This window comes from Monodelphis domestica, chromosome 1 (assembly GCF_027887165.1).
Source record: "Monodelphis domestica isolate mMonDom1 chromosome 1, mMonDom1.pri, whole genome shotgun sequence".
Taxonomy (NCBI): domain Eukaryota; kingdom Metazoa; phylum Chordata; class Mammalia; order Didelphimorphia; family Didelphidae; genus Monodelphis; species Monodelphis domestica.
Window position 1 is genome coordinate 285,036,724 of NC_077227.1, and position 24,577 is coordinate 285,061,300.

Consider the following 24,577-nt stretch of genomic DNA (forward strand, 5'->3'; position numbering starts at 1 on the left):
GCCTCTTTCGTTCTGCCTCTTTTTTTCCAATTGCTTTGAACCAGATGCCCTTGTACAAGAATTCGAGCACATGTGCACGCGCACACCCACACATACACTCTCTCTCTCTCTCTCTCTCTCTCTATTTCTCTCTCTCTTTCCTACCTCATTTTTGTGTGATGTTCCCCTATTTGATTGTAAACTCCTTGAGGGCAGAGACTGTCTTTTATTGTGTGGCCAGTGCTTAGCATAGTGCCTGGGGTATAGAAGACTCTTAATAAATGTTTATTAAGCACGTGAAAAAGTGTTCTAAATCCCTCCTGATTAGAGAAATACAAATTAAAACAACTCTGAGGTGCCACCTTGCATCTAGCAGACTGGTGAATATGACAGCAAAGAAAAGCAATAAATATTGGAGAAGATGTGGCAAAATTGGGACATTAATGAATTGCTGGTGGAGTTGTGAATTGGTCCAACCATGGACCTGGAGGGCAGTTTGGAACTATGCACAAAGGGATTTAAATTTTACAAAAAATTGTAAAATGAGGGGATGCCCTTCAACTGGGGAATAGCTGAACAAATTGTGTTATATGTTGGTGATGGAATACTATTGTCCAGGTGAACTGGAATGACCTTCAGGAATTGATTCAGATTATCTCATCAGAGTGAAAGGATCAGAACCAGAAGAACATTGTATACAGAGACTGATACACTGTGGTACAATCGAATGTAATGGACTTCTCTAGTAGCAGCAATGGCAATGATCCAGGACAATTCTGAGGGACTTAGGAGAAAGAACACTCTCCACATCCAGAGAAAGAGCTGTAGGAGTAGAAACACAGAAGGAAAACAACTGTTTGATCACATGAGTTGATAGGGATATGATTAGGGTTGCAGACTCTAAAACGGATCACTTTAGTGCAAATATTAATAATATGGAAATAGGTCTTGATCAGTGACACATGTAAAATCCAGTGGAATTGTTCATTGGCTACAGGAAGGGGGTGGAAGGAGAGGAGGGAAAGATAATGAAATCATGTAATCATGAAAAAATATTCTAAATTAATTAAATAAATAAACTTAATTTTTAAAAATGCCTTCTCTTTGATCCAGCCATACCACCGCTGGGTTTTTACTCAAAAGAGATAATAAAGAAAAAGACTTGTAAAAAAATATTTATAGTTGTGCTCGATGGTAAAAAATTGAAAAATGAGGAAGTGGCCATCGATTGGGGAATGACTGAACAATTTTGATATCTGATGGTGATGGAATACAATTGTGCTGAAAGGAATGATGAACTGGAGAATTTCTGTGTGAACTGGAACGACCTCCAGGAATTGATGCATAGCTAAAGGAGCAGAACCAGGAGAACATTGTACACAGAGACTAAGACATTGTGGCACAATCAAATGCAATAGACTTTTCTACTAGCAGCAATGCAATAACCTAGGAAAATCCAAGAGAACTTAGAAGAAAGAACGCTATCCACATCCAGAGAAAGAACTGTGGGAACAGAAACGCAGAAGAAAAACATGATTGATCATGTAGTTTGATAGAAATATGTTTAGGGTTTTAATATTAAAGGATCACTCTATTGCAAATATGAATAGCATGGAAATAGGTTTTAAACTATGATACACATATAACTTAGTGGAATTGCTTGTCACCTCTGGGAGTAGGGAGGGGAAAAGGGGAATCAAGAATCATGTAACTATGGAAAAATATTCAAAAGAAGAAAAAAGAAATAATTGTTTATTGGATTGTCAGAGTGTGGTAAATTTCTTCTCCCTCCTTACTTCTCCTCCTTTCTCTGCATTCTTCTGTTCTTTTTATCTCTGTGCTTCTGGTTGGACACATTGCTTTCTACTTGTCTGATTGGAGAAAGGAATATAATTTTTCTCATGAATTCTCCTCTCTCCCCTTTTCTTGCCCCTTCCCTTTGATACAGGTTTTGTCTTCTCAAGGCATCTTCATCTGCTAAACTTTGATATCAAAACTGGCCAAACTTTGTTTATTAACGTAAACTCAAAGAAATGACTGATCTCTGAGACAATTGTAGTATTTTTTTCTTCCCCCCAAATAGAGAGTAGTTTTCACTTGATAAAGTGTGTTTACCAGCTAATTATATATGATTGTATTGTTTAAGGGTTGTAGGAAATTTTCTTAGTACCTACTAGTCTATCAATTGATTCACCGATAAGTGAGGTAGACCTTAGAACCCTACCTACATTTTTTGATTCTCAATTACATTTATTTGCAATAACAATTTTCAACATACATTTTCTAAAATTATATGATCCAAATTGTCTCCCTCCCTTTATTCCCTCTCCCTTCTCAAATATAGTAAGTAATTTGATCTACATGTCATCATGTAGACGCATATACATGCGTTATCATGTTCATTGGATTATACTTCCTTATTGGCTATCATTGTAATAGAATATTCATAGAAAACCAAAACTCTGAAATAAAACTGTAAATAAACTAATATGGGAGATAGTAGGCTTTAATTTGCATCTGAATCCAACAGTTCTTTTTCTACCAGAAACTTTTGTTTCAGAGATGATTCAGTCTGTAAAAACATTGTTGAATTTCTAAAAGGCTTTTTTTCCTCCTAGTCAGTTTTTGTTCCAGATCTTTGTCTTTCTACAGTGCCTGTGCAAGGCATATGTAATTATGGTATCAGTTCCATGGGCTATCATTCCAGTTGAATATGATAATCTGAAAAATATGACCACTTGTTTTTTTCCTGTATGTATTCCTCAAAACTCTTTTGAGTGAATGAAAATCCTATTTAAGTGACTACAGTTTTCCAAGACCTCATATAATCCCATGCTATTCAGTCTAATCAGCAAGCATTTAAGCAACTACTATGTGCCAGGAACTATATACTGGCAATACAAAAAATTACTCTGAAAGAGTTTATATTATTGGAGGAGAGAACATATATATAAATAAGTATGTACAAAATAAATACAAGTTTTAATTTTTTTAGGAGGAGAAAGTACTTCTGGCAATATGGGAAGGGATGTAATCAGAAAAAGTTCATGTAAAAGACATCACTTAAGCAAACTTTTGAAAGGAGCAAGTGATTCTAAGTAATTGTAAAATGAGGTACAATCCAGACACAGAAATTGTAAAGTACTAGAAATGGAAGACAATTTCATCATCTCTAGGACATCCCTTTTCCTTTTGGATTCTGTTCAGGACATCCTCTTCCTTTTTCTAGTTTTAAAAATTATATAGCCAACTCATTGATCTATTCTTTATTTTATTGATACAAGCATTTAGAAATATAAATTTTTCTCTTGCTGTATCTCATAAGTTTTGCTTTGTTTCATTGTTATAATTTTCTTTAATAAAATTATTTATTGTTTCTATGACCTGTTTTTTTAGTCTACTGATTCTTTGAGATTAAGTTATTTAGACTCCAATTAATTTTCATTGTGATTCCATGGTACCTTATTAAATAAAAATTTTATTGTCTTGTGATATGAAAAGGATGAATTAATTTAATATTTCTATTTTTCTGCATTTAATTATACATTTTTGTCAATTTTTGGAAAAGTACCATGTGCCACTGAGAAAAATATTTTTTTTGTTTATTGGTACTGCCTTCCTAATGCCCACTTCTTCTTCAGTCCAACCTTTATTTTTCTCCTCCACTCTTTTAAGGGTTCCTTCCCTGTTCTCGTCCTCTTACCCTCCTAGTTGTTAATCTATTAACCCTTTTGAGTCCCTCCATTATCCCTCTCTTATCTTCTTTTTTGTTAATATAAACAACCTGTATAATTCTCTCCCTTATCTTATCCTTCTTTTTCTTGATCTATATGTCCTACCAAGATTCCCTCTTTATCTCTAGGCTTCCTATCTCCTTATAAGAAAATTTTCACCCTTGTATATGTATTTAATTATTCTCTCTTTTACCCACATCTGATAAGAATAAGATACTAATTAACCATCATTCCTTCCTTTATTTCATTGTAACATTTATTTATGTCTCGTTTAATGAGGTAATTATTTCAATTTATATCTCCCCATCTAATTTTATTTTGGTTTTTAACTCATTTTATTATATTCACTTTGACCTTGAAGCTTCTATCTATAAATGCTTCTTCAAACCAATCAATTAATGATACCATTTTAAAGTTTTAAACATGCAATTGTCTCATATGAGTAGTAAATGTGGCCTTATTAAATCCTTTATAAATCGTCTTTCATGCATCCTCTTATTTTTCTTCTCATTCTCATATATAAAATTTTTTGTTCAGTTCTGGTTTTATCCTAAAAAATATTTGTAAGTCTTTTATTTCTTTAAATGACCATTTCTTTTTTTTATATTATGATACTCAGCTTTGCTGGAGAGTTTATTCTTGGTTGTAAACCCATCTCCTTTCTGCTTCAATATGATGCATTCCAGGCTTTTCATTGTTTTAATGTAGAAGATGCTAAGTCTTGCATTATCCTAATTGCATCTCTACAGTAATTAAACTGTTTCTTTTTAGTGGCTTATTATTTTTCTGGCTTAACCTAGGAGTTAAAAAACATAGCTATAATCATCCTGCATGTTTTCCTGTTGGAATCTCTTACAGGTGAATGAACAATGAATTCTTTCAAGTTCTACTTTATCTTCTAGTTCCAAAACTTCAGGACAGTTTTCTTTAATAATTTCTTCAGGATATTTTCTTTAAAAGCTCTTTTTGATCATAACTTTCAGTTACTCCAGGAATTCTTACATTGTCTCTTCTCAATGTTTTTTTCCAAGTCTGTTGCTTTTTGAATAAGATATTTCCTATTTTTTATTTTTTTATTTTGTTTTATAATTTCTTATTGTTAAGAAGGTATAACTTGCCTCCTGACCAACTGTAACTTTTAATCAATTATTTTCTTCAGTGAGTTTTTGGATATTTTTTCCAATTGGTTGGTTTTTTGCAATTTTCTATAAATTTTTTGTATTTTTATTTTTTCCAGTTTTCCCTAAACTTCTTTCATTTGGTTTTTAAAGACTTTAAATCTTTTTTTCCCTCAAACCTCTTTTAGGAGTTGTGTCCATTTTATGTTTTCCTTTAAGATTTTAGAAATGTATGCTTTAATTTCATTGTCTTCTGAATTTTAACTCTGATCTCTATTTTCAAAGAAGCTATTTGCACATGAGTTCTTTCTCTTTTGCTTACTCACTTTTTTTTTTTTACTGGCTAATTTCTTAATAATCAATTTTATGCAAAGGTCAAGTTCTTTTCCTTGTGTATGGGCAATAATGTGTCTCAAAGGTTTAATTTGTTTAATTTAAACTGAGCTCTCCAGAGCAGTGGTTCTCAACCTTTCTAATGCCGTGACCCCGAAATACAGTTCCTCATGTTGCAGTGACCCCAAACCAAAAAATTATTTTGGTGGCTACTTCAAAACTGTAATTTTGCTACAGATATGATTCTGAATGTAAATACCTGATATGCATTATGTATTCTCATTGCTACAAATTGAGAGGTTGAGAACCACTACTCTTGAGGTTCCTTTAATTTTCTGTATTGCAAGGTCCCTCGAACTTTCAATACTCTTATCCTCTCAGGTTTCTCTAGAAGCTGTATGTAAGCTTTTTACCCCTCTAATCTGGCGCTGGGTAATGCCTCAGGGTTTAGTTTATTGTTGTTGTCATTGTTATTTCCTGAACTCTCTGGGGGTCTTTGATCTCTTGGTTCTTTTAATTTTTATATTGCAGGGCTCCCAGCAATGCTAAAATTGTTGATTATTTCCACTAGCTTTTTAGTTGATTCTCTAGGATTCTTTAAGTAGACCATCATATCATCCACAAAGAGTGATAGCTTGGTCTCTTTGTTGCCAATTTTAATACCTTCAATTTCTTTTTCTTCTCTAATTTCTACTGCTAGTGTTTCTAGTACAATGTTAAATAATTGCAGTAATAATGGACATCCTTGTTTTACCCCTGATCTTATTGGCAATGCATCTTGTTGATCCCCATTGCAGATGATGTTGGCTGATGGTTTTAGATGAATACTGTTTATTATTTTTAGGAAAGACCCTTCTATTCCTATTCTTTTTAGGGTTTTCAATAGGAATGAGTGTTGTATTTTTTCAAAGGCTTATTCTGCATCTATTGAGATAATCATGTGATTTTTGTTGGTTTGCTTGTTGATGTGGTCAATTATGTAGATGGTTTTCCTAATATTGAACCATCCTTATATTCCTGGTATAAATCCCACCTGGTCATAGTGAATAACCCTTGTGATGACTTACTTGAGTCTTTTTGCTACTATCCTATTTAAGATTTTTGCATCTATGTTCATTAAGGAAATCGATCTATAGTTTTCTTTCTCTGTTTTTGACCTGCCAAGCTTTGGAATCAGTACCATATTTGTGTCATCAAAGGAATTTGGTAGAACTCCCTCTTTGCTTATTATGTCAAATAATTTGTATTGCATTGGGATTAGCTGTTCTTTGAATGTTTGATAGAATTCACTTGTGAATCCATCAGGCCCTGGGGATTTTTTCTTAGGGAGTTCTTTGATGGTTTGTTCAGTTTCCTTTTCTGATATGGGATTATTTAAGAATTCTATTTATTCTTCTGTTAATATAGGCAATTTATATTTTTGTAAATATTCATCCATATCACCTAGATTGGCATATTTATTGCCATATAATTGGGCAAAAGTTTTTAATGATTGCCTTAATTTCCTCTTCATTGGAGGTGAATTCTCCCTTTTCATCTATGATGCTATTAATTTGGTTTTCTTCCCTTTTTTTATTAGATTGACCATTACTTTGCTATTTTGTTTGTCTTTTCAAAATACCAATTTCTAGTCTTATTTATTAGTTCAATAGTTCTTTCACTTTCGATTTTATTAATTTCTCCCTTAATTTTTAGGATCTCTAATTTCGTTTTCTTCTGGGGTTTTTAAATTTGTTTGCTTTCAAGTTTTTTGATTTGCATTTCCAATTAATTGGTCTCTGCCCTCCCTAATTTGTTAATATATGAACTCAAGGATGTAAATTTCCCCCTGAGTACTGCTTTAGATGCATCTTACAGAGTTTGAAAGGATGTCTCATCATTGTCATTTTCTTCAATGAAATTATTAATTGTTTCTATGATTTACTTTCTAACCGATTTTAGAGAATCATATTATTTAATTTCCAATTAATTTTTGATTTGGCTCTCCATGTACCCTTACTGATCATTATTTTTATTGCATTATGATCTGAAAAGGTTGCATTTATTATTTCTACTTATCTGCATTTGTTTGCCATGTTTCTATGACCTACTACATGGTCAATCTTTGTGAATGTACCACGTGTGCTGAAAAGGTGTATTCTTTTTTGTCCCTATTTATTTTTCTCCATATATCTATTAACTCTAATTTTTCCAAGATTTCATTCACATCTTTTACCTCTTTCTTATTTTTTTATTTGATTTATCTAAATTTGATAGTTGCAGGTTCAGATATCCACTAATATAGTTTTACTATTTCCTCCTTCAATTTCCACTAGTTTTTCCTTTAGAAATTTGGATGCTATATACCATTTGGTGCATACATGTTGATTACTGATATTTTCTCATTGTCTATCCTCCCTTTTATCAGGATATATTTACCTTCCCTATCCCTTTTAATCAGATCTATTTTTACTTTGTCTTTGTCAGATATCATGATTGCAACTACTACCTTCTTTCTGTCAGTTGAGGCCCATAGGTTTTGCTCCAACCTTTGATTCTAACCTTGTGAGTATCTACCTGACTCAGGTGTGTTTCTTTTAGACACCAAATGGTAGGATTTTGGATTCTAATCCACTTTCCTATTTGTTTTTGTTTTATGGGTGAGTTCATCCCATTCACATTCAAAGTTATGATTGTCACTTGTGTATTCCCAAGCATTTTGATATCCTTTCCTAGTTCTGTCCTTTCTTCTTTTGCTATATCCTTTTAAACCAGTGGTTTACTTCTAATCAATCCCTCTAATCCCCTACCTTGATATGCTTCCCTTTCTGGCCCCTCCCTTTTTGTTCCCTTCTTGTTTTTTTAGGGTCTGTTAAGTTCCCTCCCCCTTCTCTTTCCCTCCCTTTTTGTACTTCCTCCCTTCTACCCCCCTTAGTTTTCCCTTCTTACTTTCCCTGTAGGATAAGATTGAATTTAAGACCCCAATGGATCTAGATGCTCTTCCTTCTCAGAATTGATTTCACTGAGAGTAAGGTTTAAGTATTACTTATTAGCACTCTCTTCCTCTCCTTGTCATAAGAGTATTCTTCCCCTCCACTTCTCTTGTGTATCTTTGTGTGATAAATATTATCCTATTTATTTTATTTCTTCAAGTATCTCTTGATGCCACCTTCAATACCCCCCTTTTTCTTTATTTGTATATTATAGCACTTATATAGTGAATATAATTTTTGAGAGTTACAAATAACATTTTCCCCATATATTAATAGATATAATTTGATCTAAATGTAGCCCTTAAAGAAGAAAGTTTGAATAATTAAAAAAAACATTTTCCCCCTTTTCCCTCTCTTTCTTATTTACCTTTTCATGTTTCTCTTGATCTTTGTGTTTGGATATCAAACTTTCCACTTAGTTCTGGTCTTTTCTTTATAAATACTTGGAAATCTTCTATTTTGTTGAATGCCCATCCTTTCCCCTTGAAGTATATTTTTTTGTTTTGATGTTTTGATGGATAGATGATCCTTGATTGACGACTCAATTCTCTTACCTTTCTGAATATTGTGTTCCAAGCCTTGCAGCCCTTTAGTGTGTAAGCTGCCAGATTTTGCGTGATCCTGATTGGTGCTCCTTGGTATCTGAATTGTCTCTTTTTGACTTGATGTAGAATTTTCTCCTTAGCTTAAAAGCTCTTGAATTTGGCAATTACATTCCTGGTAGTTGTCTTTTGAGGATTTAGTGTAGAGGGTGTTCTGTGAACTCTTTCAATGTTTATTTTGCCCCCTTGTTCAAGAACATCAGGGTAGTTTTCTTGGATGATTTCTTGTAGTATATACATCAAGATTTCCGTTTATTTCTGGCTTTTCAGGTAGACTAATGATCTCAAATTGTCTTGTTGTGATCTGTTTTCCTGATTTGTCATCTTGTCAGTGAGATATTTTATGTTTTCTTCTATTTTGTCAGTTTTTGACTTTGCTTAATTAATTCTTGCTGTTTTGCAAGATCATTGTCTTCCTGTTGCCCAATTCTGGTCTTTAAGGACTGATTTTCCACTATAATATTTTGATTTTCCTTTTTGGTTTGTTCTAGCCTGCTTTTTGTGTCTTCCAGCTGTTTCTCCAATTGGGAGTTCTTGTCCTTTAAAGTATTATTTTCTCTTTGAATTATTTCCCACTTTTCTTGCCAGAAGACTTCCATCTTTTTGATAAACTCTAATTTAAATTCCTCAAGAGCTTGTGGACAATTTCCATTTTTGGGGAAGGTTTTGGGTTTATTTGAGTTTCCTTCTGTATTACTTCTGTAGCCTGGGTTTTTCCTCCGTAAAAATTTTCCAGGGACAACCTCTTCTTCCTCTTTTTCTTGGAGAGAGGTTGTTGCTCCTGGGCACAATTTGCCATCACTGGAGGTTTTTCCTTTCCTTTTTAGTCAGAAATCTGAGTGAGATGGGTAGGCTCTCTGTGTCTGGAGCTAAGGAACAAAGATTTTGCCTCAGGCAAACTCTCAAATCTTGACAGCTTCTGTTGTTTGCTTCCCTTCTCTGTGCTATTTTTCTGTGAGTGCCCACAGTCTGAGCTCTCCAGCCTGCTGGGTTTTCAGGTGTAGCTGCTCTCAGGGGCAGGTCTTTGGTGGTCTTAGTCAACTCCCAAGGACCTAGAGGTACCCCTTACTCACTCTAGAGGTGCCTCTTGCTCACTGATTCTGGCATGCACTGGCTCTAACTCTGGCTCCATAGGTTGGGTGGAGGACGATAGATCAGCTTGTGCTTTTGGTAGGAGCTTTTTCACCCCTGTATAGTGTGGAAATGCCCAAATCCCATGTACCTTCAATGCACTGTGGAGTGCTTAGGGCGTGTTGGAGCACAAAAGACAACACGGCCATCAGGAAGTTTCCAGAAGTAACAATTTCTCATGCCAATGGACCCAGGCTTCCCAAGCTGAGAGAGTGGGACTGTCTCCGCGCATCGACTCTTCCACTTAAATCTCCTTCACGCACAAGTGTTTCTGTGCACTCTCATCTATCCTAACCCCATACACCATAGATGAAAATGCACAAAGACAATCGTCATCCTCGGTTACCGAGAGACTAATACTATAGTTACTTAACACCTTTTTTTTTTTTATTAAGATCTAAAAATAGACTTAACTGAAAGTTCTAGCTTCACTATAAAGTAAGAACTAAGTACCTTCATTGTTCAATCAGGAGATTACAGCTTTATCTTTACCATAAAGTAAGATCTAAGTAGGGTGGGGTAATTTAAAGTTCACAGCTCCAAATATATAAATATAAAATAAAAGTTTATTTGCCTAAAGGGGAAAAGGAATGGAAGGGAATCAGGGAATAATTTACTTTCAACATATGCCAGATATTAAAATCCTATACTTTCTAAAATTATCTTAACCTAACTAATTAAAGGAGTAATTAAAGTTAGAGAGGGATTTGTAGGGGCAAAGACAACAAGGGCCCAAAGAAATCTCATAACCAAGAGTCCTTCTTTGCTCCCGACAGCAGTCCAGAGAGATGTCACCAGAATCAGTAGAAATCCACTTTCTCTGTAGCATCAGCAGTAGGAACAGGAAGAAATATCAAGACAGCCAAAGAGAGGGAACCGACGGCCTTTCTAGGTTCACCCCAGAAATACCAAAAAACTACTCTCTGGGTATCTTGACAGCTAGAGCCAAAGCAGCTTCTCTCTCTCATTAAGAGTCCACCTACTGCCAGTTCCATTCTTCCCCTCCTGGGAGCTTTGGAATGTTGTCCCTGTCATTGCCCTGTGGGATCTTGGTTTGCAGCATCCCATGCTGTCAGCCTACCTTGTTATATACCCTGCTTGAAATCCCTTACTACAAGGCAAATATTTTTTTCCATATAAAGTTATAATTGAAAATGTTACTAAGTATCAATAATAAACTGAGGTGGGGGTGGTGAACCTTTGTAAATTATTATCTTTTAACCCTGTAACCATCTGGTATTTTCTAACTCACAAAAATGAAATATCTTTTAAAATATTTTGGATACAGAAATCTAGTTTGATACTGATATAACATTTTGTTTTTCAGGTGATGATTTTTCACTAATTCAACAAGAAATATATATGGTTAAAGAATGCAAGCACTGCAATATTGTTGCTTACTTTGGGAGCTATCTCAGGTAAAAAATCTATCTTCTGTTTGTGTTTTAAACTTATTCTCATTTGAATGCCATATGATTTATGTTTTTCTGTTTTAATACTGTTTCTCTGGAATTTTCAAATTTCTACACCTCCCCAATAGCCCCTTTTCCATGTACAATAACACCTTCTTTGTTGAGAGATCACTATCTAGCAACTATAAATGCCCAGGTCAGCACAACAAAAATTCAGAAATATACTCAAAACATAACAGAGAACCTCTCAAACATTATTGAAACCGAAGTAGTGCTCATTTCTTATAATGATTTGAACCCAAATAACATTATTAGAAAATACTTGAAGAGTACTGCCAAAGTTTATACAGTTTTGGGGAAGAAACTGAAGATCATAGGGACATAGGTTGTTTACTTCATTTTTGCTCATTGAAAGTAAGATATATAGGAGAGAAAATTTTATCTGTGAAATAAACAATGACTAAAAAAGAATTGTCTGAGAATGGGATTTGGACTTCTGGATTATGGCTTAGAACATTAAGAATGTATTTGTCAAGGGGGAGGGAGGGAAAGAATATGATTCTTGTAACCAAGGAATAATGTTCTAAATTGACTAAATAAAATTTTCAAAAGAAAAATAAAGAAAAGTGACAATGATAACTGATGTTTAGATACCAAAAAAAAGAATGTATTTGTCAGGAATTTTGAAAATCTAATTTTTGAAGAGCTTTAAACAAAAAATAAAGGGAGGGAAACAGCTGCTTATTTATACTCACTACACCAAATACTAGAGAGAGTTGCTTTTCTATAGGAAGAAGAGCAATTGAGATACTTAGAAGTTCATATCAAAGTCTAAGACAGAAACTTTGGTCTCAAGTGCCCAAATACCTATAGTTTATACAAGTCAGATGAACTAAAGGTCAAAAAAAAGGAAGCAAATTTGAAACATTTGACCACAATGCTGCTCTGAACAGCATTTAACATATTCAGAAGAAATAGTATAAGTAAAAGGAAAGGGTAACGATGTAGCATTGGATATTAAGAAAATATAGTTATATGAGGAAATCCAGGAACCAGAGGGAGAAACATGATGTTTTTGGATATAGGTCAGTGAAGAGACAACCATAAGTGATTTTATCATTGTTCTATCTGTATAGAAACAGGAAATAGATGAAGAATTGTAACACTCAAAACTATTACATAAGCATGATGTCATATTGATGGGGGACTTTAATTATCCAGATATCTATTGGAGCCCTTTCTGCCAGCAGCAGAAAAGAATGTCACTTCTTCATTTGCCTTAATAATATCAACCTTCAGAAAAATATGTGTACAAAAATATTTATAGCCACACTCTTTGTGGTGGCAAAGAATTGGAAAATGAGGGTATGCCCTTCAATTGGGGAATGGCTGAACAAATCGTGGAATCTTTTAGTGATGGAATACTATTCTGCTGAAAGGAATAATGAACTGAATGAATTGGAGGAATTCCATGTGAACTGGAAGGACCTCCAGGAATTGATGCAGAGTGAAAGGAGCAGAACCAGGAAAACATTTGTAAGCAGAGATTGATACATTATGGCACAATCAAATGTAATAGACTTTTCTACTAGCAGCAATACAATGACCCAGGACAATTCTGAGGTACTTAAGAGAAAGAATGCTATCTACACCCAGAGAAAGAACTGTGGGAGTAGAAACACAGAACAAAAACAATTCCTTGACCACATGGTTCAATGGGAAAATGATTGGGGATGTAGACTCTTAAGTGATCACTATTACAAATATTAATAATATGAAAATGGGCCTTCATCAATGATATATGTAAAATCCAGTTGGATTCCTCATTGGCTATGGATGGGGAGAGGGAAGAGGAGAAGGAAAGAATATGAATCATGTAACCATGGAAAAATAGTCTATATAAAATAAATAAATTTAAATAATAATAATATCAAACTTCAAAAAGTGAAGGAACCAAAAAGGGGAATTCTGTTCTGGATCTGATTCTCACTAATAGGAAGGAGTGGAAATGAAGGAAATTCTTGAAAAAGGCTTCATTTCCTAAAATTTATGATAGAGAGGGACAGGAAAACTACGTATAGTATGATATGCAGCCTAGATTTAGGGAAGGTTCATTTCATTGATTTTAGAGGAAGTATAAGCAGTCTCCTATGACCTAAAATTCTATCATCCCAAGAAGGATGGGAGATACTCAGTTATGAAATTCTTATGAATCTAAAGGAAACAATTTCAGTGAAAAGGAAAAATGGAAGTTTTCTGAAGGACCAATACAGATGCATAGGAAACTCACCAACCAATTTAGACTTTAAAAAGAAATAGGTACAGGCCTAGAGATAGGAGGTCCTGGGTTCAAATCTGGCCTCAGATACTTCCCCCATTGCTTAGCTCTTACCACTCTTCTGCCTTGGAGCCAATACACAATATTGACTCCAAGATGGAAGGTAAGGTTTTATTTTTTTAAAAAAGAAAGAAAAAAGTAGGTAGAATCAAGGGCAAGTCATAGGGGATATATAGGAGGAGATTATACAACCTGTTAGGACTTAAAAAAAAAAAATTAACCCTTACCTTCTGTTTTAGAATCAATACTAAGTATTAGTTCCAAGACAGAAGAGTGGTTAGGGCTAGGCAATTATGGTTAACAGACTTGCCGAGGGTCCACACAGCTAGGAAGTATCTGAGGCCAGATTTGGACTGAGAATTTCCTGGCCCTCAATTCATTGAGCCACTTATCTGACCCTGGAGCAGCTCTTAAACAGAATTTGATGAGATAAGCCTAGGATGACAAAAAAGGGATTCTAGGATCATAGATTAGATCTCTTGGACATCTTCAATGTCCATCAAGCCCCACCCCCTCATTTAACATATGCTTGGGCACATAGAAGGATAAGTGGTTTGTTTGCCCAGAGTTATACAGCTAATCAGTATCTTGAGGTGGAATTTGAACTCAGATTTTTTCTGACTCCAGGACGATTGTTCCATTCTGCTGCTCCATTCCACACTACTGCTAAGGTTTGATTGTTTTTTGTTGTTGGATTGGGAGAAAAAGAACAATCAAAGGAGCTATAAGGCCTTTGTTTTGGACAGGTCTGTTAATATTTGACAACAGAGGGAAGTCTTATAAGTTCTTACTTTGCTTCTGTTTTCTGTACGGAGTATAGTGACTTTTGTACTTAAAGTAACAGAACAAAAATGGCTAATGGAGATACCCAAGATAAACAGGGATATAGTAAGAGAGTATATAGTTATCAATAAATATGTTATCTGGTTCCAATAAACTCCCATCTATATGTGTGGAAAGACCTAGCAAATGGAATTGTTGAGACCTTGCCAGTGATATCTTAAAGGTAATGGAAAACTGGGGTTGTGTGGGGGAGTGGAGCCAAGATGGCAATGTAGTAGCAGCAAAATCCTTAAACTACTCTCAATATCCTTCCAAATCGATCTTTAAAAGGCGCCTCATAGGGGGCAGCTGGCTGTCTCAGTAGATTGAGAGCCAGGCCTAGAGACTGGAGGTTCTAGGTTCAAATCTGGCCTCAGATACTCCCTAGCTGTGTGACCCTGGGCAAGTCACTTAACTCCCATTGCCTAGCCCTTACCACTCTTCTGCCTTGGAACTAATACCCAGTATTGATTCCAAGACAGAAAGGGTTTAAAAAAAAAAGGCGTCTCATAAGGACAGGAGTCAAAGGAGGATGAGTGAGGGGACTCTTCCACCAAACACAACTTGAAAAGTAGGGAGAGAGAGAGTGGATTTCCACAATATAAGGGGGAACAAACAAGAGGCAAAACTGCACGAGGAAAAATATAGGCCAACTGCTCCCCCCACCTACTGTGCCAGTCACAGAACCAGGACCTGGGAAACCTCGGGATCCTTGGACATGGGCTACATCAACAAAAGAACACTGTAGACCCACCCCTGGAAGGAAGTTCCAGGCCTTGGCAGTGGGAACACTTGGGCCTCTATTGCAGTGCAGTAGTGGCAGTAAAGATAGCCCCCAGGCAAAACACTGTGAATCAGGACCTAGGCAACTTTGGGGTCCTGGGACATGGGCTACATCAACAAAAAAGCACCTCAGGCCCACTCTTGGAATTCCCAGGCCCTGGAGGTGAGGCTTGGAGCTCCATAGGACTGAGTCCACTGAGGCCTCTGAGGGATGGTGAAATTCTGTGAACCAGAACTTGACAGAAATGGCTAGCAACTTGCATATCTATATTGTTCTCAAGTGGGAAAATGAGCAGAAGCAGCAAAATCTCTTGACTCTTGAAAATTTCTATGTGGAATAATAGCAAAAAACTGAAGCAACAAGAAATGGTGAGAAACAGGAAAACATATGCAAATTTCCTCCCCTAAAAATGGAAATTAGTCTCACACTCTGGAAGAACACAAAAAGGAGTTCAAAAAATCAAATTAAAAATAGGGAAAAGAAATGAAAGAAATGCAAAAAGAAAATAGCTTAAAAAAGCAAATTGGTCAAATGGAAAAAGACACAGAAATCAAATGAAGAAATAACCAGATTAAAAAGCAGACTTGACCTACTGTAAGAACAGGCAAAAAAGTCCAATGAAGAAAGAGTGCCCTGAAAAGTAGAATGGATCAAATGGAAAAGTAGGATCAAAAGATCATGGAAGAAATTCAGTCTTTAAAAATTAGAATTGGGCAAGTAGAAGGTAATGGAAAACTGGAACTAAGGTTAGAAAGGACAAATATTCTAATTTTTTAAAAAAGAAAAAATTTGATTGATTTTGATTTTTGGGAAAATTCTAAAATAGATAATTAAAGACATGGTTGGAGGGCAGTCAGATGGATCAGTGGATTGAGGGGTAGGCCTAGAGACAGGAGGTCTTGAGTTCAAATCTAGTATTTGACACTTTCTAGTGCTATGACCCTAAGCCAGTGATGGTGAACCTATGGTACAGGTGCCTAAGATGGCATGCAGAGCCCTCTCTGTGGGCACTCGGCTGCCCTTTACTCCCTGCTTCCCGCCAGGGTTTGCTACTAGAAAGGCACAGAGACTCCCCTGCCCCTTACCACCATACTTGAAAACATTTTTTCACATCACCTACCCCTTTGCCCAGTAGTCCAATGGGAGCACACAAAGGGCATGTGGCAAAGCTAGAGGGGAACTGAGAGCTCAGACCACCTCCCTCTCCCTCTCTACACTTGCTGAAGACATTGTTACTTCACCCACCCCTCTGCCCAGCAGCTCAATGGGAGTGCTTTCTCCCTCCCCTGGGTGGGGCAAGGGGGTGGGCCGGGGTGTTCCTGGCACTAGGTAGAAGGGGTGCATCACACAGTCTCTGGGTGGGTCAGGTATGGTGCTTGGTCTGGGGTATGGGGAGGCATTCCATCTCTAAGATGTTCACCATCACTGCCCTTAGGCAAGTACTTTAATTCCCATTGCCTTACCCGTAACACCCTTTAGCTTTGGATCCAATACACAGTATTGAAGACATGTTTCATTCACTAGATGGAATTATTTCACACATCATTACATATTATTCAGGCAAAAAAGAACCCTTTGGTTATGTAGGGATAGTCTGAGCTATAATATCAATTGAATTTTTAGGTTTTATTTTGTAAGCTCACCATATATTTATGGTAGGCTTAGACATTGATACTCAAAACTTCAGCAACCATAATTATTGCTCTTTCTACAGGAGTAAAATATTTAGTTGATTAGCTATACCACATGGAGGTAATATTAAATGAACTTAATTCATTAACTAATAAACTACAAATACAATAAATCATACTCACCACTTCTCAAACATATTAGGATACTTCACTCACATTATACGTCAAGCTTAATTACTGTGAGAAAAAGCTTACTACACCAGAGAAGCAAATGCAAGAGATGGAATTTTGAAGGAACTTCAGTCAACCAGAAGGAAGGAAGATTCCAATAGAAGCTGATGAGAAGGCAGTTGAGAAAAAATAGCAGCTGAACTGAGAGACTTTATTCCTGCTGACAGGGAGGAAAGAGTTTGAGAGACAGGCTTGCTCTGGATTCCTGGCTACTCATTGACTTAATATTGAAAAGATTGGAGCTTAGCTTTGAAGAACCTTTTCAGTTTATCAGCAATATCCCCTCATATACAAAATAACTTTATTTCCCTATATTGAACCCCATAGGAGATTAGGGAGACCTTAATTTCCCTCTTCCCTCTCTCACCTCCCTTAATTCCCTTAAATTAAGATTAAAACCCCTTTCAGAAGAGTTATATTGTGAGATTAATCCTTAAAAAATTTCTGATAGCTTACGCTTTGAGAAAAGCTGTTAAGATCACATGGGAGAGGCACAGGAAGTGGGGTGAGGGGGAGTAGTGCAAACCTTAGCTTTTCCTCTAACTTATTTCCTGGTGTTATCACTCCAACACTTCTCTGTTACCATAAATATCTTAATAGGAGCATCTATTACATTACCTCCATTCAAAAGGGCTTAATCAAAATATATTTCCTATCATTTATAATTTCAATTATTCTTATTTTAGTATTCATAATAATCTATGTCCACAAACTACCTCTAAAACAACATAAATAGTAATAAACAAAATTTACCCAAATAGAGCCGGAGCCCATCCCTCACAACCATGTAACAAAGAAACACCACTAAAATCTTGACCTGTACAACCCCCCCACACACACACACAGAATCAAATAACTCAACAACTGTATTCACCCCAGCCTCAGTAGACAAAATATCACATAAGCAAATAACAGCATACTAAAAGCCACAATATTTCCGATTCAAGTCTCAGGGTACTCCTCCATAGCTGTAGCAGCAATATAACCAAATACCACTAATATTCCTCCCAAATAAACCAAGGAAACCACTAATGCTAAAAAAAGAAAAATCTTCTAAACTTACAAGTTGTACAACCTAACCCACCACTAGCAGCTAAACTTTATCCACCATAGACAGGTGAAGGCTTAGAAGCAAAAGCCACAATCCAATAACAATAAAGAACAAAAAGTTCTCATTTTTATTATTTTAGTATGGGCTCTTAACCATAACTTATGGCATGAAAAACCATTGTATTTCAACTACAAAAACCTAATGAGCAACATATGCAAAACCCACCCACTTATAAGAACCTACTAAGGTTCTTTCTTATTCTCAAATTCTGTAATTTGGTGACCCTACATTATTAATGAGAGGTTAAATTACATTTTGTGTGCTATATTTCAGTATTTAAATTTGTTTTTTCATTTAAAATGGTTGAAGTGTTTATTTATACCTTTATCTGGGAAAGTTGCCTATTTCATTTCCTAAAAAATGATGGAGTGCTACCTTAGCAAATAGCCACTGATATCTTAATTTAGGCTAGAAGGGCAGAATATTTATTTGATCGAAGTCTACTTTTAAAGTACAGTTATTATGTGATTTGCATTAGTTTTTTTCTACTTTAAGGTTGTCCTGTTTAAAAAGTTTTTCTTAAAAGTCTTTTCTTAGTTGATATGAAAAATTTTTTTAATGTAAGGCTACTGATTATTTTCTTAACCACAGTATTTTTAGTAATAATAAAGGCATTTTTCCTACGAAACTTTAATCAAAATAGTTTAAAATGATATAAAGAGGAACAAGAAAAAATCTTATTTCAGGAAGAAATTATTTATTTATATTATAGATCTAGTTTCTTTTTAAATACAATTACTCCCAGAGATGGGAGATCCTGGGTTCAAATCTGGCCTCAGACACTTCATGGCTGTGTGACCCTGGGCAGGTCACTTAATCTCCATTGCCTACCCCTTATCACTATTCTGCCTTGGAATCAATTCTTAGTATTCATTCTGAGGTGGAAGGTAAAGGGTTTTTTGTTTTTTTTTGTTTGTTTGTTTGTTTTTAAACCCTTACCTTCAGTCTTGGGATCAATATTGTTTATTGGTTCCAAGGCAGAAGAGTGTAAGGGCTAGGCAATGGGGGTTAAGTGACTTGCCCAGGGTCACACAGCTGGGAAGTGTCTGAGGCCAGATTTGAACCTAGGACCTCCCATCTCTTGACCAGGCTCTCACTCTGCTGAGCCACCCAGCTGCCCCAGAAGGTAAAGGTTTTAAGGGGAAAAAATACAGTTACCAAGACTACCATTAATTGACTTTTTTTTCTCCTAATCCATATCACTCTTCAATTCCGGAATTCTCAGTGACTTTAGAATAAAATACAAATCCATCTGGCACCTAAAAGCCCTATATAGTCTGGCTGTAGCCTATCTTTTCCAATAAATTTTACATTGCTTCTCCTCACACACTTTATATTTCTGCCAAAATTGCTGCTTTATATTTCCTTAGATAATACTGCTCTATGTTCCTTCTTTGTTTGTTCTTTTACAAACTGTCCCAGCGCCTGGAATGATCTGTCTGATTTCCTTCTCCCTATTAATATTTTATCCAAAAAAAATCACTTTGAATTAATTTTGTATATATTTTGTATTTACTCCCTCTTGTACATAATGTCTTCCCTTCTTTTTCATGGTAAATACCTTCTGGACAGAAAATTTTTCTGTATGATCTTTGTAACACTGGGCCTTGAAACTCTTCATGACCTAATTTGGTTTTTGGGTGATTTTCTTTTTTTTTAATTAATTAATTAATTAATTAGGTCATTTATTTATTTTATTTAGAATATTTTCCATGGTTACATGATTCATGTTCTTTTCCTCCCTTCCTCCCACCCATAGCCAACAAGCAATTCCACTGGGTTTTACATGTGTTATTGATCAAGACCTATTTCCATATTATTAATATTTGCACTACAGGGATTGTTTAAGAGTCTATATCCCCAATCATATCTTTTGGGGGATTTCCTTGACAGAGATACTGGAGTAGTTTGCCATTCACTTCTCCAGCTCATTTTAGAAATGAAGAAACAGGCAAACAAAGGTTAAATGACTAGTCCATGGTCACACAGCCGTTAAATCTGTGGTCAGATTTAAACTCAGATCTTCCTTACTCCAGGTCAGGAGCTCTGTCCACTTAAGCCACATATTTGCCCTACTTTGACATATTAGGTCCTTAATACATACTTGTTAAATTGTATTGAATGATATTTATATAATGATGTTTGTGACTTTTTGTTGTATTCAAATACTTTAATGGAAATCAGGAGAAGTATTAATAGTTTGATTACAATTGTACTTAAGACTAGTATCAGTAATGTTATACACATTAAGAAACTACAATTTTTTAAATAAACCAGTTTAACACTATCCTAGCTAGGAGAAATTCATTTTCTGAATTTTACTGAAGTTTACCATTCATCAATTCTGACTGAAGAAAGGACATAATTCTATGGTCCTCTGCCCTGATTCTTACCTTAGCCTTAAGCTCATGAAGAAAGAGAAATAGAAACAATTTTTGAAACACATTCTAGAAAGATTTTTGTTTCTTTGTTTCAGACATGTGATTTAATTGACCTAGAGAATTCTAGATGTGGGAACTTTCTCTACCAATGCAAATTTGCTAGTACTCTTTCATTTGAGTGAAGTCCTGGAGAGTGATTTGCCCCACGTCATAACTGTCACCACATGACTAAGGCAGGATTTGAACCAAAGTCTTTCAGAGTCCAAAATCTCCAAATGCTAAGGTACTTTTTAGGTATGTTTCAATTGTCAAGAATTATAATCTAACTTTTAAATCTTCTTATTCTTTCATAACAGTCGGGAAAAATTGTGGATCTGTATGGAATATTGTGGTGGTGGATCACTTCAAGACATTTACCATGGTACTGTATACATTTTTTTAGACTTTTAAAATTACACAATGAAAAAGACAAGTGTTGGATAATGTTTTCTAATAAATTTGTTTATGTGCAAAATATAACTTAACAAGTTAAAATGAGAAATTTGTGAAATGAAATTCAAATTTACTATTAGATATTGCCTGTCCTCTGAGTTAACCACCATTTTGAATCTTATCAATATGTATTGTCAAACTTTTAAAAATATACTTCTATTTTGAACTTTTTGATTACTATCACCAATGTAAAAAGTAACTATTTTTGTTAGTCATTTAAATAGAAAAAATTTTTAACATCATGTAAGTTCATTTATCCATTTGTCAACCTAGGTGATTATTCTGATTAACTAATGGTTGATTAACTCACTTTTGAAGTTATATTTAAATAGTTGTGTAGGAGAGGTACAAAGTACTAGGAGAGCTCTAAAGAATTCTAGTAACCAGACTATACACTATGCTTTCAACATGCTTTGAGGAGGACTCAAATAGAACCAACTTAGAAAACTTGCCAACACATCACTTAGAAAGCAGAACATTTCAGAAAACCCATGAGAAATGACAAGTCTAAAGATATAAAATTTTATTAGAACCTGCAAAGCCAGTATTGGCCTTTCACTTAAAGTTTTATAAATTTCTTACCTCTTGTCTTTGGTGACTTTTTCTTTTAGTTTTTTACATTCATTTTTATTCAAAGATATTTTCCCAGTAATAATTTTCAATATACGTTTTCTGAAATTATAAGATGCATTATTGTCTCCCTCCCATCTCTCAGAGATTGTAAGCAATTTGATCTGGATATATATGATATACATACATATGTATTATCATGTAAAACATTTTTGGTTATTGATATAAGAGAATACTCATAAAACCAAAATCCCCAAACAAAACTGTAAGTAAACTAATGTGAAAGATAGTATTCTTTGATCTGCATCTGATTCCAACAGTTCTTTCTCTGGAGGTGGCTAGCATTCTTTGTCATATGTCCTTCAGAATTGTCCCAGCTCAATTGTATTGCTGAGAATAATGAAGTCTTTCATAGTTGATCATTGTACAATATTGCTGTTCCTGTGTACAATATTTTTCTGGTTCTGTTTATTTTGCTCTGCGTCAGTTCATGTAGACCTTTTCAGCTTTTTCTGAAATCATCCTGCTTATCATTTTTTATAGCACAATAATATTCCATCACCAACAGTTTGTTCAGCTATTCCCCAATTCATGGACATCCTCTCAATTTCTAATTCTTTGGGTGGCCTTGATTTATTTTTTTAAACATATTTAAAGAACCTATAAGGGACTTTTGAAAACTTTTTTTTTCTTCTCCCAAGGAAGCTTTTAAGGTACAAGACTTGTGCCTTCTAATCATTCATACCATTGGTTCTATATCTCTAATCACATTCTTGTAGTCTTTTTCAGGAGGTACCAGTACCTTCTCCAATACTGGTTGTCATTTCTTTTAAGTCCTGCGTGTCCGCTAATTCAAGAGCAGTGGGCATAACCCTGGCTTCTCTCTGCCATTTACAGACCTTCCCTCTGCTACTATTACTCAACTGCCTCTCTTCCTTTGAAGTTCACCCTGTTCTGATCTTTGTTGCTGCCATCTCTTAGCCCTCCATATATATTCTCTACTTCCTTTATCAAGTATTTCAGTAGCTGGCTCACACCTTACTCCCTTCCACAACTTTTCCATTCATCCTTGGGATTGAGGATCTCTTTACTGTCTCTTCAGGCACCCCAACATCCTAGTTAACCTAGTTCACCAGGCTTACTTCAATCTTACTTTAATCTCTGCCTTCCACAAGGGATGGCTTAGGTCTCCTAATTAACCCAAACTATACTCTTATCATGGTCATGGATTCTTAAATTGATTTCTTTAATCATAATCTCATTTCCTTCTATTTCCCATCTTCATTCTTTCTAAAATTGTTCATATTTATCACAACATCCAGCCCTTTCAGCTTCAGTCTTGTTTTGGCTTCACTCTCTTTCCTTCAGAGTCTAATGACTCTTTAGCTAACCATTTCAACTGCTCATTGCCATTACCCCTTGACATTTTTGCTCTCCTTATCCTGCTTTTCACATATTACTTGGTCCTCAAGTATGAACAATCCCTGACATGTCTTTTCTAACTATTCTGTAATTGTAATAAATGGATCCACTAAAAATTCATATTGTTTAAGGCCAAATGAGCCCTAAAGTTTGCATGTCATTCCTTTTACTTTTCCCAAAATGACTGTATTCATATTTCCTACAGTGGCCATCAAAAACTTTTCTCTTTTGAAGCTTCCATCTAAACATTTTTTACTGATAATTTTGACTTTTATTTTCCTAAGGAAATTAAGACCTTCCTTTATGAATTTCTTCATCTACTTTCATATAAACCTCATTACCTTTTTACCTTTTCACCCATGGGAACTCTCTTTATTCCAGTTTCAGAAGATGAGATGACCCTTCTTCATGCCAAAGTTAAATTCTTACTTGTGCTCTGGTTCCTGTTCTACTCTCTTCTATTCATTATCTTCATTTCTAATGTTTGCCTATAAACTCCTGTGTCACACCTGACCTCATGCTCAAGAAAGCCTTCCCTTGATGTTTGCTCACATTGTGGTCTTACACCTGTGGCCTTGGCTTTAACAACCTTAACAAACATTATTCATATTTCCTGGGTGATGTTTTCCCCTTTTTAAATTTCATTTCACCAACCATTTAAGTATGTGCTACCTGTAAGACACTGTGACCACTGAGGACAAAGACAAAAAAATAGGTCTTGCCTTTCAAGAACTGCTTGACATTTACATGTGTACAAATTCGCAGATACAAGATATTAATAAAATGATTTCAAGAAGGAGATAGTGCTAATAATTAAGAGTCCTGGAACGGGCCTTTTGTAGGAAGTGGTATCCAATATATGCTATAAAGGAAGCTTGAGATTCTCCAGGAGTGCTTTCAGGGCATATGGTATTATCTCTGCAAAGACAAAAGATGGAATGAAAAAAGAACATCTGGTAGGGAAGTGTGACTACGATAGCAAGTTTATGAAGGTTAAGTAATATGAAATATGACTAGATAAGAAGGTGGGACCCAGACTGGACCCAGACCCAAGGTTGTATTTTTTTTTTTATCCCCATAGCAGTAGGGAGCCATTGAGAGTGAAAAAAAAAATTTAGTGACATAGTTAGATCTATAATTTAGGAACATGAGTTTGGCAGCCTTGTGAAGGGATACATTGAAAAGGAAAGAGATTATATAAAATCCATGAGTCCAATTAAGAGGCTTCTGAAGTAGTCTGAGCAAGAGATGATAAGGGCCAGAGTCAGAGTATAAAGGTTATGTGAAAAGGGAGTAGGACAGCTGCAAGAGCTAGTAGTTACAAGACTTGTTAACTGAGTAGGAGGTTTGGAGAGGTGGAGGTGTCAACAGTAGCAGAGTAGTTCTAATAGAAATGGGGAGGATGGTTGTTGAGGGAAAAATGAAGGTTTCCATTTTGAATATATGAATTTGAGAAGCCTACATTATGTCCAGTGGCAGTGTCCATTAGGCATTTGGAAATATGGTACTGGAGT

At 35.4% G+C, this 24,577-nt stretch overlaps 1 protein-coding gene across 5 annotated transcripts in view; it reads left to right on the plus strand.

Annotated features, from left to right (window-relative positions):
• MAP4K5 (mitogen-activated protein kinase kinase kinase kinase 5) overlaps positions 1-24,577 on the plus strand; it is a 195,416-nt gene that overhangs the window by 75,502 nt on the left and 95,337 nt on the right. For all 5 annotated transcript variants that reach the window (XR_008915019.1, XM_056810975.1, XM_056810976.1 and 2 more), the window contains exons 4-5: positions 11,197-11,287; positions 20,936-21,000. Coding sequence is in view for 4 of the 5 variants with exons in the window: in XM_056810975.1 (XP_056666953.1) it covers positions 11,197-11,287; positions 20,936-21,000 (156 nt within the window). In the remaining variant the exon portion in view is untranslated. The remainder of the gene's footprint in view (positions 1-11,196; positions 11,288-20,935; positions 21,001-24,577) is intronic.